Source organism: Raphanus sativus, chromosome 7, assembly GCF_000801105.2.
Source record: "Raphanus sativus cultivar WK10039 chromosome 7, ASM80110v3, whole genome shotgun sequence".
NCBI lineage: Eukaryota > Viridiplantae > Streptophyta > Magnoliopsida > Brassicales > Brassicaceae > Raphanus > Raphanus sativus.
Window position 1 is genome coordinate 20,290,096 of NC_079517.1, and position 17,528 is coordinate 20,307,623.

General features: G+C 27.4%; 1 protein-coding gene and 2 long non-coding RNA genes across 10 annotated transcripts; all 3 read right to left on the minus strand.

Annotated features, from left to right (window-relative positions):
• Positions 1-1,477: 1,477 nt before the first annotated feature.
• On the minus strand, positions 1,478-1,912 carry LOC108815678 (uncharacterized). The gene has a single exon (XM_018588205.1). It carries the CDS (start codon positions 1,910-1,912, stop codon positions 1,478-1,480), a length of 435 nt encoding a protein of 144 aa, XP_018443707.1.
• Positions 1,913-11,833: 9,921 nt separating this feature from the next.
• On the minus strand, positions 11,834-12,364 carry LOC130497632 (uncharacterized). Of its 2 annotated transcripts, none has more exons than XR_008936630.1 (2): positions 12,138-12,364; positions 11,834-12,050 (listed from the first exon to the last, which is right to left on the minus strand). It is a non-coding gene; the product is annotated as an uncharacterized LOC130497632 (long non-coding RNA). The 2 variants fall into 2 exon arrangements; XR_008936631.1 differs by having other exon boundaries at positions 11,834-12,064.
• Positions 12,365-13,578: 1,214 nt separating this feature from the next.
• Positions 13,579-16,315, minus strand: LOC108838060 (uncharacterized). Of its 7 annotated transcripts, none has more exons than XR_008937037.1 (11): positions 16,226-16,315; positions 15,987-16,113; positions 15,772-15,918; positions 15,537-15,688; positions 15,360-15,445; positions 15,183-15,280; positions 14,915-15,017; positions 14,709-14,824; positions 13,949-14,622; positions 13,722-13,842; positions 13,581-13,597 (listed from the first exon to the last, which is right to left on the minus strand). It is a non-coding gene; the product is annotated as an uncharacterized LOC108838060 (long non-coding RNA). The 7 variants fall into 7 exon arrangements; XR_008937038.1 differs by having other exon boundaries at positions 13,583-13,597; positions 16,036-16,113; positions 16,226-16,312; XR_008937041.1 differs by having other exon boundaries at positions 13,579-13,597; positions 15,183-15,276; positions 15,987-16,297.
• Between the last annotated feature and the right edge of the window lie 1,213 nt (positions 16,316-17,528).

Consider the following 17,528-nt stretch of genomic DNA (forward strand, 5'->3'; position numbering starts at 1 on the left):
TGTGAAAAGCCAGGAATAAGCTTATCTTTGAGAATAAAGTATTTACAGCGCAAGATCATTACCAAAAGCATAAAAGATGCAAAGGAATGGAATGATGCACAAATGGTCAACAAAGGCGGTCCTAGACTCGGTCTCATGCCACACCCTGCCATGGCTCGTTCTTCATGTCCTCCTCTGACCTTCCAGCCTGGAATGCTTGTGTGTAAAGTGGATACTGCTTGGGACGTCACCCCCGGAGGATGCGGAATAGGAGGAATATTCTTAGGCGAAGCAGTGCGAACTCTTCCCACTGTGACTGAATCTTTCAGTCATGTTTCATCAGCTCTAATGGCGGAAGCCATTGCTGTCCATCGTGCGGTATCTCTTGCGTTTATTCAAACATCTGATCCCTGGTTGTTCTAACTGATTCCCTATCTCTAATCAACCTGTTGAAGACGAGAAGGTACCAACCTGAACTGTTCGGTATCATGTTTGATATCTATCACTTTATATCTCTCTTTGATGTTATTTCCTTTGATTTTATTTCTCGCACTTTCAATGCGGAGGCTGATTCCGTGGCAAAATCAGTCTTAGCTATGTCTGTAATGAACTCTATTTCAGAGGCTTAGACCACTTTTAAGTAATGCAATGTTTGTTTGATCAAAAAATTAATAAATAAAAAAGTAAGAAAGAGAGGTATTAAAAAAATAAAAATAAAAGGAAAAAGAAAGAGATGTATAATTTTTCAAAAGAAAATATCTCAAATTAGAATTTCTTAGATATTTTTATTACTTTTAGATTGTTAATATGTGATTAGTTTTACTTTATTGAAAAAATAAAAAATAATATATATCTTATTAAAACTCAAGTACAAAATTGGAATGTTCGGAGACTTGAATTAGAGGATTAAAAAAATTTGCAGTGTTTAGAAACTTGAATAGTAGTCTTAATGAAATTTGTTTGGATACATGAATAGTAGTATCTATTAATTGTGTTTCCATATTTCACTTAGTTTAACAATTTAATTAATTATATTACCTTAATAATAATTTACATCATTAACTATATTACCATAATAATAATAATAATGCATATTTTTATTTATTAGTTAATCAATATTAACTTGTGCAAAATATAAAATCAAAAATGTTAAATAATTAGGTTTTACATATGATTAAACATTTGGTTTAGTTTATTTTACGAAAATATTTTTATTTTAGTTTCAATCGGTGGAAAATTACGTACCCAAAAACATAGTTCAAAGATATGTTTTTGTGAATAAAATAATAACTTAAATCAAAATAATTAAAATGTGCTACATTTATTGCCACTTATTTTTTACTCCATATAATTATTTTACTTGATAAAAAAACTCTTTTTTTTTTCTTTGAATTGAATGTTAAATTTAATTCAAAAGAAAAAAGAATTTTTTACAACAAGAGTGTCCTCATCCAAATTTTAAAACAAGCTTAAATCTCCTAACAAAATAACTTCTTATCTATCTTGTGCTAAACCAATAGACCATCCCCTTCCCAATATCCATATCTCCCTCCCTCTGCACAAGAGTAAGCTTGTTCCGCAAATTTTTATCAATGAGCTTTATAAGCAGACTCGTTGTCGAGGCCATCTCTCCATGCCTTCTTCTGTTCCTCTCCCTCCATATCATGTATACTGAAGTCTGAAACGCATACTTAATGATGAACTGTTTCATCTTCCCATTCGAACTGTCTCTCATTATTCTCATCAACTCCTCCCATTTTACTGTAAGTTTATCTAGTAGAACCCCCTTCATCAATGTTTCCCAAATCTCTGCTGAATAACTACACTCAAAGAAGAGATGCTCAACTGTTTCTAGTGGCTCGTTACATAGAACGCAAGATACGTTTATGTTAGCTCCACCATTCCAGTTTCTCATGCGATCCCCTGTTGTCATTCTTCCTTTCATAGCAAGCCATAATATAAAAGAGTATTTTGGCGTGGCATATTTAAACCAAACCTCCTTATGCCATTGACATTGTTGATGGATCTCTCTTGTAGCTCTCCATGTTTCACCAGAAGAGAATGATCTCTTGTAATGACCTTTTGAATTTTTCCACAATGACACATCCTCCTCTTGCGTTCTCTTAATTTTGCAACTCTCAATCTCTTCTTCTACTCTGTTTAGAATAAGAACACGGTGATTTCTTCTTCTATGCTTCCAGCTATCCTCCACTGTAGCTTCAATTGAGATTCCCAAGTCAAAGGGACTACCATTACCCAGTAAATCCTTCAAGCATCCAAGAGATGACCAACTTTCATGCCAAAAAGAAGCGCTTTTCCCATTTCGAACTTCTACTCGGTATAACTTCTTAGCTATCTCCCGAGTTTTCAGAACTTTCACTTAAATTAAGTGAAACAAAAAAAAACTTTTTCTATTTCACTTAATTTAATAAAACACATAAAAAAAGTTTTTTTATTAATTTATAAAATCAGTTAGACATAAACATTATATGTCCATTTAGGTACATGTTGTTCCTTTCGGGTATCATTTTTTTTTTTAACCAAGTCCCATTTGAATATTATAAATTTATGAGTTGGGTCATTCTGGATCTGAATGAACTCGGTTCTGATGTATAGGAACCTAAAAAAAACTAAATAACCAATGTATCTAAAACGGATTCGGATATTTGTAATAAAATAGCCATATAACTTGATTCGGTCCAGGTCTTTTGAATATCGTTAGTTATATTATGATACATCTAAAATATATAACACTAATTATGAAAAATAAATATCGATGTATAAAAAAAAAAATTTCTATTTCACTTAATTCAGCCAAACACATAGAAATAATTTTTTTATTAATTTATAAAATCAATTATACATAAACATTATCTGTCAGTTTAGGTACATGTTGTTCCTTTCGTATATCGTTTTTTTTTTGTTTTTGAAACCAAGTCCTACTTGAATATTATAAACTTATGTATGGATTTTGAGTTGGGTCATTCTGAATCTGGATGAATTCGGTTCTGATGTATTGGAACCTAAAAATATCTAAATAACTAATGTATCTAAAACAGGTTCGGATATTTGTAACAAAAATAGCCATATAACCTTATTTGGTCCAGGTTTTTTGAATATCGTTAGTTATATTATGATACGTCTAAAATATATAAGACTAATTATGAAAAATAAATATCGATGTATAAAAATATATTTCAAGGGCCAATTTAACAAATTATTAGTTGGTTCAGTTGAAATAAATATATTTAAAAAATTTATATGAACTTAAAAATCAATATAAAAGTACTGTACATTTGGATTCAAAATCATTTCTTTTAACAACAAATTACACAAATATGTTGATTTGTATACAAATTTAAATTACAATGTAAATATTTAATTAATAATATGTGAAATTGTTTAAACAAAATATGAATGTAAAAGTATTGTACAGCTGCGTTCTAAAATTATTTATTTTAACAACAAGCCATATAAATATATGTTGATTGGACAATGAATAAAACAAAGCCAAAGAAACATATAGTTTACCAGAGGTATTCTATGTGTTGAATTTATTATAAAGAAACTTTTACTAAGATAAATACATTTAATAATTACAAAAAATAATATATTTCATAAAAGTGAAAAATAATACCCGCGTTTTTGAAACGCCGATCAAAATCTAGTGTCTTATTAAACTTGAAGTACCAATATTAATTAACCGTTAAAATAATCTTTTATTACATCTAATGCCACTGAAACTAACTATCCTAAGTTTGAACATTAATTAGTCTTAAAAAATCTTCCTTAAAAATAAAATCAATTAATTTTATTTATGGTAAACATTAATGATTGTTTCAAATGATAATATATCTTAACAAATTTTTTTGTTAAAGTAAACAATTAATTAATTTTATCCGTAATTGATTGTATATATATATATATATATATAATATATATATATATATATATCATATTAATACAAATAATATGATATAAAATCAATAATATATCATTTTACTGTTTTGTAAATACAAAAACATATTAATTTTTCCTACACAAAATAATTACTTACTTATTATATTAACAATAATTTTCTATGTGTTAAAAATCCAAAGATACAAACAACATTTAATACTGTATATAATTAGTATATAATAAAAAGACAAAATAACCTTCAAAACAAATAATATTCCAATGTTAATATCACAATATTTATGTATAATGAACATATACAATATAATTTGAAAAGTTAAAACAAATATTTACACGGATGTACGAGTCAAAATCTATTTACTTATTAAAAATACTAGGTTCTTTGTCCGCGCTACGCGCGGATTAACTGATTTGAATTTATTAAATTAATTAGCTTTACTTGTTTATAATATTTTTATTCTACATTTTTATGCTAATTTAAATTAGTCTACATTTTATGATTCAATAGTTCTTTTTATCTAATTTATAAGAATATTTATTTACATGACCAGTTCACCAATATTTTCATAGTAATGTATTTTTTTATATATAATTCGACCATATTTTCAAAGTGAAATGAATTTTTCAGCAGTTTAGTAATTTTTATATGGTTAAGTATTTATATATTTTCCAGTTGTATCCTTACATTTTCAGTCTTCATGATGTTTTGGTATCTAACCAATAATGGTTAGCTATTTTATTATTAATAATCTATTTATTATATATACATATATATATATATATGATTTTATGTGTTTAATATATTGTCGGATATATTATTATAATTATCTTTTCATATTAACTTCTAAAAATTATTATAGATATCAGATTTAGTTTTATATAATAATTTCCTTTTATTTTAATTTATATTTAATATATGTTATATTGATAATTATTACTTTTGTAACGTTTACCAAGTATTATAAAGTTAACTAGATATGAGCCCGTTGCGTTGCAACGGGTTTTGTTTGATGTTTAATTTAATAAAAAGTAAAAAATAATAATTATTTTATTATAATTTTATGAATGATTTACATATTTTGTGTGAGATTTATTTTATAATTAAAAATTATTTTATGTTTTAATAATTATATATTTTTCTTATATGTACAAACACATATTCATCATATTCACAAATACTCATGTACGACGACAACCTCATAACTAAAAAAAATTATGTTAGCATCATAAGATGTAATAATGATAATAAAAAAAATTGACTTGTATCAAGAAATTTAAATAAAATACTCATGTAATATTTTTCACATAAATACTATTGTTTTGTAAAACTAATATATGAAAACTTAAACCTAAATATAGTGTGAAATATTTGTAGCTTCTTTTTCATGATTGCTTAACATACAGTTATATATTAAAAAAGGAAAGTTAGTTAATTATAAGAAATTAATAAGAATACTTTTCCAATTTTCTTTTGTTTAGGTTTTGAAAAAGGAATATTATTTATTTAATAGTTAGTTTTATTCATTATTTTATTAAATAATTTATTGTACTTGTTGGATTTTATAATTCGTTTTTGTTTGATATTTTTTCTTAAAGATAATATTTATCTTTTATAATTATCTTACTTTAGTATCTTTAAAAACAAAATTATAAAAAAAACTTTTTAAGAAGATAATTAATTGCAAATATCTTTTTACAATTGTTTTTTGTTCAGACCTAAAAAAATTACTATGAATCTTTTTAACAATATGTAACTGTAAAAAACTATATGATAGTATTTTTTTATAAAATCCTAAAAAGAACCATAAAATACCATTTTGTAATAAAAATTTTCTTTTCTAAATCTCTTTTATATCATAAATAAAAGAGAATTGTATCATTTTTACACATATCACAATTTTTTAGAAAACAAATTAACAAAGAAATAATTACTTTAAAATAGGTTTTTACAATTATTTTCTTGTTTAGAATTAAAAAAAATGAAAATTACTATCAAATATTTTAACAATATATAGTGTAAAATACTAACAATGGTAATGTTTTAATTTTCCTTTTCTTAAAATACTAAATCCTAAAATATAAATTTTAAAGACTATTTCGTAATTAAAAATTTTATTTTCTTAATCTCTTTTAAATCCTAAAAAGGGAGAATTGTATCTTATTTTTAAAACATGTCGCAATAAAAAATTTCAAATAACTATCAAATATTTTTAACAATATATAATGTAAAATACTAAAAATGTTAATTTGTAATTGTTCTTTTCTAAAAATATTAAATCTAAATAGTACTTTAAGACTATTTTTTTAATGAGAATTTTTATTTTTCTTAATCTATTTTAAATCTTAAAAAGGAGAATTGTATCATATTTTACATATATCACAATCTTAAAAATTTATGATACATGCCGCAATCATGTTAATTATTATCTTTGAAGAACCAAGTTTTATATAAACAAAAATTATTATCTATAATATTATAAACATATTATTTGTTCTAAAACGAAATTAGTATTAAATAAATTATTTGATAAACCTTTTTTCTTTAGGATTATTAAAAAGGAATTTTTCTAAAAATTCCCTGTTAAATAATTTTAGAAATTAATTTTTACTGATAAATTAATTTTAAAATTATTTATTCGAATTATTTTTCTATTTTCTTAGTATGTATATATTTTAATCTTGAAATATTCTAACACATGTCACAATATTAAAAAGAAAATTAATATTAAATAACCGTTGGTAATTATATTTTTTAAGATTTAAAAAAGAAAAATTATTATTGAATAATATTTATAATTATTTTTGAAAATACAATATTAAAATTATTATAATTTTTCTCATTTTCCATTTTAACAATTCTACACAAAAGATTATTTGATAGTAATTTCTTTTAAAATAATTATAAGTATTGTCTAAAAACGAATTTTGAAAAATGTAAATTTAAAAAATTTAATAGTAAAAAGTAACTTTAAAAGTTCTAATAGTAATTGGTTTAGAAATATTACTTTTAAAAAATCTTGAAAAAGGATTTGAAAAATAATTTGTAAAAGATTTAAAAGATATTATTATATAAATTTGTTTTTTAATTAAGTAGATTTTAGTATCATGTTTATCATCAAATTCTTAAAATAAATATTAAATAAAATTTTATTATTCTCTTTAATCAGAATTGTTTTTAAAAAGGAAAAAAATTCTATGTATGTTAGGATTTTAAAAAGTAAAAAGAAAAATTAAAAACCTATTTTATTAATTAAGAAAAATAAAATTATTATCACATATCTCTTAAAAGTTTATAATTAACATGATCGTGACACATGACAATCTTATTATATATTTTAAGATTGTGACATGTGCTCTTTTTTTTAATACTGAGGAAAAATTAATTTCATAATAATTTTTTTTACAAAACAGTATTTGATGATGAACCTGATACTAAATATTATTTAATTAACAAAAAAAAATTGTAAAAACAATAGTGATATGAACTGTAAAATAGTAATTATAAAAATATTAAGGAGTAACTTGAAATAATTATTTGATACTAATATAATTTTCTTAAACTCTAAACAGAAAATTATTGTAACAGATTATATGATAATATTTGTATTTTTAAGAAATTCTAATTAAGAAAGATTTATAAAATATAATATTTTCCATTTTTAAATCTTAAAAAAAATTTAGAAACTTATTAAAAGGAAAATTACCTTTTTCAAAATTAATTTTAGACAATAACTATAATTATTTTAAAGGAAAATTACTATCAAATAATTTTTTGCTTAGGATTGTGAAAATGGAAAATTACTATCAAATTATAATAATTTTAAAGGAAAATTATTATCAAATTACATTTTTTAAAATCCATTTTTATCTTAGTATATATATAATTTTGATCATCATATATTTTAACATGTCTTATTATATAAAAGGAAAATTACTATCGAATAATATTTTGTAATTATTTTTTGTTTAGGATTTAAAAAAGAAAAAAAATACTATTAGATAATAGTTATAATTATTTTTAACAAAAATTATTGTTGTTATTATCTTTGTATATAACTTTTAATTATGAGCTAGATTCACACATGTCACAATCTTAAATTTATATTTGCCATGTGTCGCGAACATATTAATTACAAAGATTTGAATAAATGAAAATTAACATTAATGAGCCTTTTACATTTTTGGTTTAATAATTATTATTTTTAAATCGTTGTTAAGTGACAATTGTTTTTGGTTATGACCTTTTAAATTAGGATTTGAATAAAGAAAAATTAGCATTATTTAATATTTCTTTACAGTTGTTTTTCTATTTCTTTCATAGTTATTTTTTACTTTTTATTTACTTTTACTTTTTAAATTGTTTTTATATGTAAATAATTTTTTTGGTTTAATCTTTAAAAAAGATAAGATTGATTTTATTTACTTATATGTATTTTAACACATGTCACAATCTTAAAATTATAATTGCCATGTGTCACGATCATGTTAATTAGTAACTTTGAAAAACCAAGCTTTATATAATAAGATTCTTTTGTTTTTATGGTGTGTTTCAAAATAAATATCATATCAAGTTACTTATATATTTTTTTTTGTTGATTATCTTTTTATCATAAGTATATAATTCTCGTGTCATCTATAGTATATAAAAGTATATGTTCCATTTACTGGTTCACATGCTATATATTATGTAACTTAAAAAAACACATTCAATATATTAGAGATAAATATATGTTTGACAGAGATCATTAAACATACAACTATGTTAGGTTCAATGATAACCTAAATTCAATTAGGAAACGAAACCCTCTCTCAATATTGCTTGATGTTTAGGCAGAAGTTCATTGTACTTTATTTGAAAATAAGACTTCTCTGCTTGAAGACTCTCATAGTCAGAGACTGAAGGAACTCCAAACTTTTTCTGAATGAATATGAAGCCAAAACCATAGAAAGACCGTAACCAAAACTACTCAAGATATGATTTCCAACAACCAAAACCAAATTATATAGTAGCAATGCAAGATTTTAAATAAACTACCAAAAACTGCGATATGGAAAGGCCAAAAGGGTGTCAAATTACCCCTATCAATTTGTATAAACAAATTCTTTTACTTGTCTTTCAACAAAGGAACTAGGTAGGACCTGCGCCTTGCGCAGGGTGAGATTGGTTTCTAAAATTTTAATTTAATTTTAACATATGTTCTAAATTTGTAAACATAGTTTATGAATCGGTTATGTAATAACATTCTCAACATATTTTTGTTCATAATTATTAACTACAGATGATAGACATTTATTTTTAACTACGGATGATAGACATATATTTTTAATTTTCATCTATCTCTTCGTTCGAAAGGTACGTAGCGACCTTTTGTATACATTACACTACTTGAGTGATTTTTGTTCGTTAATGAAATAATAAACCAAACTTTCATTCCGGTTTGGTCTTCTGACCAGTGTCTTTGTTCTATTTAATTTTGGTTTGTGTAGATCTATCTGAGGGAGCTTTGAACAAATCAGTAACAAAAAATCAAATACAAATCCCAAGACAATCTGAAGCACTGACTGGAATCAATCAAATCTTTGATAGGTAACATTAGTTTACGTGTATTTTTGTATTGAAAATAGTTAAACTATAGATAGACTACCATCGAAAATAGTTACATGATACGATTCTATAGGTTCTATAGTATAAAGAGAAGAACATTATGCATAACTGAGATCATGATATTGAGTTTTAGGTTAATTGGCAAATATAATTAAATAATATGATTTTGTGGTTCTATAGTATATCATTTATTAGGTTCGTGAATGTAAAATATTATACCATAAAAGGATAACCAAATATCTATATTATTAAAACTGAATTACATTTCAGTTTTGTTTAGAAACATAGATAGTAATATTAAAAAAAAAAATTATGTTTGGAAATAGGTATAGCATTCGGTCGTTTTTTGCTTCCTTCGCTAATGTCATTTTTCGTAATTTCAGTATCACACGGTTTTAACCAAAATCGAAATCAATAAAATATACATTATCAGTTAACTTACCATGTTTATCTGCTAACCAACTGGTTTGTTTAACTAAACAATTAAAAAAAATATCGTGTACAGAAAGTCATTTTAGATATGGAAACAACTAAAATTTGACTTAAGCGTATATCTCGAAAAAAATATTATTAAATTTGAATCAAAAGTGGATAAATATCCAAACAAATTTATCATTCTGGTATCTAAATAACCAGAACCAAACATGATCTGATCGAAATATTTCGGATATTCGAATGTATTTGAATCATATATACTTGAATATGTTATCTATTTCTATAGTTAATATCCAAGATATAAGCTATCTTAAAGTTGACTAAAATATTTGAAATATAAAAAAACACCAAAAATACTTAAAATATATATTTCTTCTCCATCCAAATATTCAAGTTAAACATATTTTTAATTTAGGTAATTTTGCTTACATTACTCAAATTTACATGTTATAGTATTTTTATTTTTAGATTTAGGAAAATTTAAAGTATATAAATTTAAAAATAGTTTAAACGGGTTATCCGGACCCGCAAAGATCTGAATTAAACCGGAATCAAAATTTATAAATAGCCGAACAGAGCTAGAATCTTTAAACTCAAAAATCTCAAACCCGAATAAATTTTAACGAAATTCGAATGGGTACCCAAATACCCACCCCTAGCTTAGTCAATATAAAATGATCAAATATTACAAATATATAATTAAGTATAAATAAATGAAAACTAAAACTGAAAACTAATACCTGTGCGGTCCTACGGATCAAGATCTAGTAAATGTTAAATGTGAGTCTTCTATGTGAGGGGCATATTGTGTAGACAGGCTTCAAATCGCCAACAAATTAAATCCAAACTTGCCATTTATTTAAGTACTGGATCTCAAAAAAAGTTAGAGACAAAAGAATAGAGAGAAGATGATATCATTGAAGCACTTCCATCACTTATATTTATATAAGTTTCAAATTATTTCTTTATTAAATGAGATCAATATATCAAATATACGCTCGATGATACTGATTGGCAAATTGCAAGTTAAGATTTCTTCAAATGTTTTTGTTTTCGGAAGTTGATAAATACGGCTGAATACTGTTTTAGGTTAATATTAAACATTTGAATCAAGGATTTCGTTTGTGATGCAAATATTAAGAAGGTAGTATAGATAACGGCAATCAGCACTAAATTTATCTCCATATAAAATTTTGTGATTGCAATCAAGACTTTCCATATACAATACAATATTGACCTAAATAATAATCTAAATTTGCGTGGAGATCAATATATTGATAAAAAATATCACTCACTTATATTCTAAATCATAAATGCATTAAATTAAAGATCATAACTTGCAAATCACGATTATGAATTGATACCATAAAGTGTATCATTTACATTTAAATATATAGAAATTTGATTTCAAATAAATTAGTTTATCTGTGAAAATATTTCAACTTAAATTGTTCTTATATTTTTAATGTTGGAAATTAATATTCTATTTTCTGTAATTTAATTTTTGTTTGCATTGTAAAATAAAAATCACTATAAGAAAATACATATACAAAAACTACAAAAGAGATTTTGCAGGTACAAAAAATATTATAACAGGGGTTTACTTCTTTTTTTTGAACTAATAATAATGATGAACTAACGTAACTAATCGATTATTTCATTAGTTTATACCAGTACATATAAAATCCAGAAGACGAACCTTCAATGGTTGTTAAATATGTCCCAAAACTATGGAGTTTATTACTCTTTCAATATTTCTTACCTTCTTTTGTTTCCGAAATTATACCTGCGAAATCTCTTTTGTAGTTTTTATAATATTTATAAACTAATCGATTATTTCATTTCAATGAAATATTTAGCAACAAAATAAAACAAACTAAACAATGGACAATAAATAACTAAAAATAACGCTTTCAATAGTTTAGTCCTGGCAAGATAATTTAAACGGTACATAGTTCATCAATTAGAATCTTAAGATCAAATGCTAAAAACAACAATGGTACAAATCAAAATATGAATGATACGTTGCAAAGGCTTTATTATTCAGAAACTGATAACCAAAATAAAATTCGAATTAATATGCAACTCACATGAAAAGGCTCTTCTTGGTATCCTGAAAAACAAATCCTGTCAATGTAGTTTGTGTAAGCAAACATAGAAGTAAAATAATTAACAGATGAAAATGTTCATATATGCTTACTTGTTTTTGAAGGCTTCTATTTCTAGGAGTTCAGGGTCAAACAAAATGTGAGAACATGAAGCTCCTCGTCTATTTGAAGTCACCTGCTTATATATTTGAATCAAAAAGAGAAATCAAATCCTTTTTATCCTTGTTTCAGAAAAGGATCAAACTAAGAAACCAAAACCTTTTTAAATGTCGCATTTTGTCCTCCTGCAAAAATTTACCATATGAAAGTGTTAGTTGTTTGGTTAGACAAGGCTAAGTTGATATAGAGCATATTGCAATAAACTAAAAAAAACTTATTTTTGCATCCATAAAAAAATATTATAAAAGTTTCTACACCTTTAGCCTAGTATTGCTTCCAAAAACTTTTTACATCTCTTTTTCACCTTTGAAATGTTTCAACTCAGATATTGAGTGCATATAACTCATTTTTTGTTAGATTGCATACCGGTTCGAACTTGGTTGGTAATGATGCTGAGTAAATGAGTTTAGAAGGTCATATATAGTCAGGCAACTTAGGGTTTAGGCACACAAGAATTATCAGAAACAGATATTGAGTAGTTTACCCAAAATTTACGCTATTACTATATTTAACTACACGCATTATCGCCTTCCAAAATTTGGTTAGTACTATATTTTCGAACCTAATATAGGAAACAATATTCAATACGATATTTGACCAAATATTAAGTGTATAGTATAAACTTAAAATGATAACCATTTCTGTGGAGGATTTGGCATAAATTACGGTTATATTAAATAACATACTAAATTAGTTTAAAATTTATTGCAGTTTTCATATATTAAATACGGTTATAATAAAATGACTTCTGATACATTATATGACTTCTGATACATTATAAAAAATGTTTAGTTTACTTTTAATAAAATGGTTTCTGATACATCTTGCATTGAAAAAAAAAACAAATATTAAATTTTACAACATTATACTACATAATTGCGTAATACATTATATGGCAATGATCTATGGTAACCTTATATATGGCAATATATTTTGATAGAAAAGGAAATCATGGAATGAGTTAATGGGAAATAGAATTAAGAGAAATAGTAATGATCTTTGACTTTCCTTAAACATGAAATGATGAAATCGGACATATCTTTGACTTTCCTTTTTACACGAAATCGTCCAATTATTCATTTTGAACTATAATGTATATGAGGAAATTCGAGTGGTACCACAATGACATTTCTTTGTAATTTCTCTAGTGAATCAAGGGTGATTTTATATATGAGGTGAGAGTGAATATGGTGCTGACACGTCAGCATGGCACTCATGTAAATAACTTACACATTTAAGGTTACTCTTTAAAAATGCTTCTCGATTAATAAGAAGGGGATTTGATGAAATCATACAAATGACCCCTATAATATATAGTTGGAATCAAATTGACCTCATTAGAAGATCTGGTTGGGTCCACCACTGTCTCTGAGGTTCCACACGGCCTTGCTCTCTGCACATATTGTTAAACTCAGCATTTGATATTCCATATGACCAGTAAGAGTCTGAGGGTAGCAGCTAAAACAATGTTTCAAGATATACAAAATTGTTCATATGTAAAATATTAGAATAGTCACATGTGTTGTTTGAAGAACCCAAGCCTATAGGACCTGCAGATGAAGAACGATGAGGTGCCATAGATGGATTAGCCATCCATCCTGAAAGAATAGCTGCGACACTTGGAGAAGGCTGAAACAGCTGTCGAAAAAACATGGGGCAACACTTGAGCATAAAACAAACGGATCTACATAGAGTGGTAAGGAAACATAAAATTGAGAAAACACAGTATTATTGAGAACCCCACCCATAAAATTGTCTGTAACAGGGGCTGAAGCTAGCGGTCGGTTGGTTGCAAGTATGGTCTATAGATAGAGATCTGATGTCAGGATTCTGTATAGGATTATTAAATTCCTTCAACTCCCTGCCAGTTTAAACTTTGAGAAATTTCAAGAAATACCTATGTTTAATTATTTGAGAAAAATGTGTGTTTATACTAAAAAAATAGAGAACAGAAAATTATCAAGCACCTTTTGATTCATTTAGCATCTATCACCTTATTAAGTTTATGTTAAGATTGCTACCTATAAACTCTGTAAATCAACCTTAACGTCTTCCAATGAATCCAACTCTTGTATTACTAATCAATGATACAATTACAACCAGAGTAGTCTCAAGAAGATATCGGATTGGTCCCATCAACTTCTCAATATGAATCCTCCATGAGAGGATCGCCTCAAGACCTCACGATCTCACACTAATCTCCAGTTGTAAACGCATAAACTCCAACGAAGAAGAAAACAATCTATTTAAAGCTTCAGCTTCCTCTAACAGAAAACCTTCTGCTTCAGTTCGAGTGATTCCACGTCAGCAATCTCTGGTTTCTTCCTTTGACTCTTTGACCGGACGTATCAGTTCACAAACAAACACCCACCCCTTGCCAACTTTGTATCCCCGTAGGTGGAGAGTTGCACACTGGCTCTGAAAATTGATGTGAGAATGAATAATAATTATTCTCGATAATACCTACAAATGTTGTAAGGGGTCATATAGTTATATATGCGAACCTTTCCAGTATCAAAGCCTTAGAGGTAGGGTAATTTCTTGGAAGAGATCTTCATTGGAAGCTGCAAACATCTTCAGATGCTTGACCAAAATGGCCATGACTGTTCCACGATCACACCTACAGATAAAAAGAAATGTAGTGAGACACATACCACATAGCTTAGCTAAAACTAAGCTTGAAGATACTTCTCCACCTTGTCCCACTCACCCTGAGTCACCAATTCTTCAAAGTAACGCATGATGAAGTAATAACAAAACTCTGATTCCTCTAGTCGCCAAGTAACGACCATCAGAGTTAACAGCTAAAGCACCTACAATAATAACAAACAGCAATCATGAATACAAAATGAAAGGATTCAGCAGAGACTCCGGACTTCAGAACCAATGAACAATACTTGCTGCAAGATATATCATAACGTAACTGAACAATCAAAATACTTGATAAGGTAAGAGAGGTGTTAAGTGGATAATATTACCCTTTAGAGACGCATCCCTTAAGGAAAGCAGATTGCTTCCTACTGTTTGAGGCGTAGTTCATGTCTGGTAGCTCTTTATTATACAACTTGAGCACTTGCTGATTCGAAGAAAACAACAGTGCTTATGTGCAAAAAAGATCAAAAATTTAAACTTGGTTTGGTGAGAATACAACTAACCTGGAGATGGGTCTTGGTGAAATCACCTTCGTCCCGAGGATTGATAAGAAGAAACATGTCTTGTCAGCACCAAGATTCTTGTTTTCCTGGATAAAAGAGAGAGATTTCAAACCGATGAGGAGTCTATAAACTTGACGTCGAGATTGATTTGCTAGCAATTATGAAACAAAAAGAAACCTTAAGAGCCTTCAAGAATTTGGAAGTACCACTCTGAGAAATGGTTCCAAGACAGACAGTCTATAAGTTCTTCCTTTGTAACCACCATCTCCAAGCAAAGCAGGCTCTGTCACACTCAAGAACCTCAGCTTATCAAAGCATCACTTGCATTACTGTAAACATATACAAAATACACAGTCAATCAATTCTTGTGACTACATAAGCTATGAACAATCAAATTCAACAATCTGCTCACCTGCCAGTGATAAAGTCTCAAACTTTCACATTCATTTCAAGTTCCCATGACTAAAAATAAAAACTTTAGTAGAAACGAACCTCAGCTTGGCACTCGAACTTCTCGAGGTCCCAGCTACATGAAGCGGCGGTTCTTAAACCACCACCACTGCGAGGAAGAAACACACAATTAACATACACAAGGAAGAGACTTTAACAGAAGGGTTCAAAAATAACACGTAGTCTGAGGATACTCGCAGGTCGCAGGGCGTCTTGCTGGTCTTACCGTCGCTGGAGACTTGAAGAGTTGCCGGTGGGTTTCATCGCGATGAGTAGAGAGAATCTTATAAACTTCGATGGAAACCTAAGATAGGAAATGAGATTTATAAACATAAAAAAACAGAGAAGAAGGTGAAAGAATCCATTGAATGAGTTTAATCAAGGTTTGATTAGAGCAGAGTTATGTGGTGAATTACTCATCGAAACGGATTTGGAGAGATAAGAACTGGAAAAAGGTGGAATTCGAAAGAACGTGAAGAAAAATTAGGGTTCCAAATCTATACTATAATGAGGCACTTGAGGCACTCCTGAAGCGACACGTCAGCGTTTTCGTGGGGCCCACTTTAAAAAAATGTTAAAAAGTGTTAAATCCATGGTTTGAACCCAGGTTACTAAGATATACCTTTTACCACTTATACCATTGAACCAATTGATAATTTAAACATTGATGGCCGATACGAATATATATTTATGAAGGTTGAAAGCCATTACTTCTTGGGCTTTCTCTGAGGGCAGGCCTGTAAATGTATTATGGAATTCATTTTTGAATGAGCTTCAACACGTTATATTAAGAAATAGCTTAAGTTTGCAACAATTATAGTTTTCTCATATTGTAAACAGTCATTGTTTAACATGAGTTAGAATTCTTTTCATCATTGTATCGGACTGAGTTATAGAGTTGCGCCGTTTGTCTGTTCGTAATTTTTTTTTTACCGGTGAACTATTCATCTCCCCATCTTAAACCGCTTGATCATAAATATTTCTGATTTGTAGCCCCTCTGTAAACCATATATATATATATATATATATATATATATATATGATTTTCATCTTTGATTAACCCAATCTGCATCTCCACATAAATCATTGATTCCTCTTAACTTTAATCATCTTCTAGAAAATGTCTCGCTCCGCCTCTCCAGTTTCTCAAACCAGCGTCACCGGCGTCTGTCACTCAACCTTCGAGTTTCTCCTTATTGGTCGTAGTAGTCAGAGCATTGTCGCTGGCCTCCTCCGCTTTTGGGATTCCTTGAAATTCAAGAAAGACAGTGAATTTATGGTAAGTTAATATTTGATATATCACATTTATTTGATATAATTGTTTTTAATTGATTTCCTGATTATTTGTTGAATAATTTATTTGCAAATTTTGTGATTCATGGATTTATTCCCGTCGGATGTGCTAATCATTACATGCCATCTTTGAAAGCCGGTTCGTGAAAATTGATCGTTTTGAGATTGTTAGGTGCTCAAACATGTACAAGATAACTGATCATCAATTCTTCATTCCATCAACCATTATTGATGAAGTCATCACGAGTGCTCCTGAGATCAATCTCCAGTCATGATTAGGCTGTTCGACAATCTCCAAATGATTGCAAACACAAACCTCAAACTTCCATGTATATTATCATATTACATATGGGTATATATTATGTTTTGATATTATAAATGATATTTAAACTCACATGTGGTTGGGCAAATCCGTTCTGTCCAGGG

Excerpts from the sequence above, each read along its gene's own strand:
- LOC108815678 (XM_018588205.1), bottom strand. The coding sequence starts at position 1,912 with ATGACAACAGGGGATCGCATGAGAAACTGGAATGGTGGAGCTAACATA.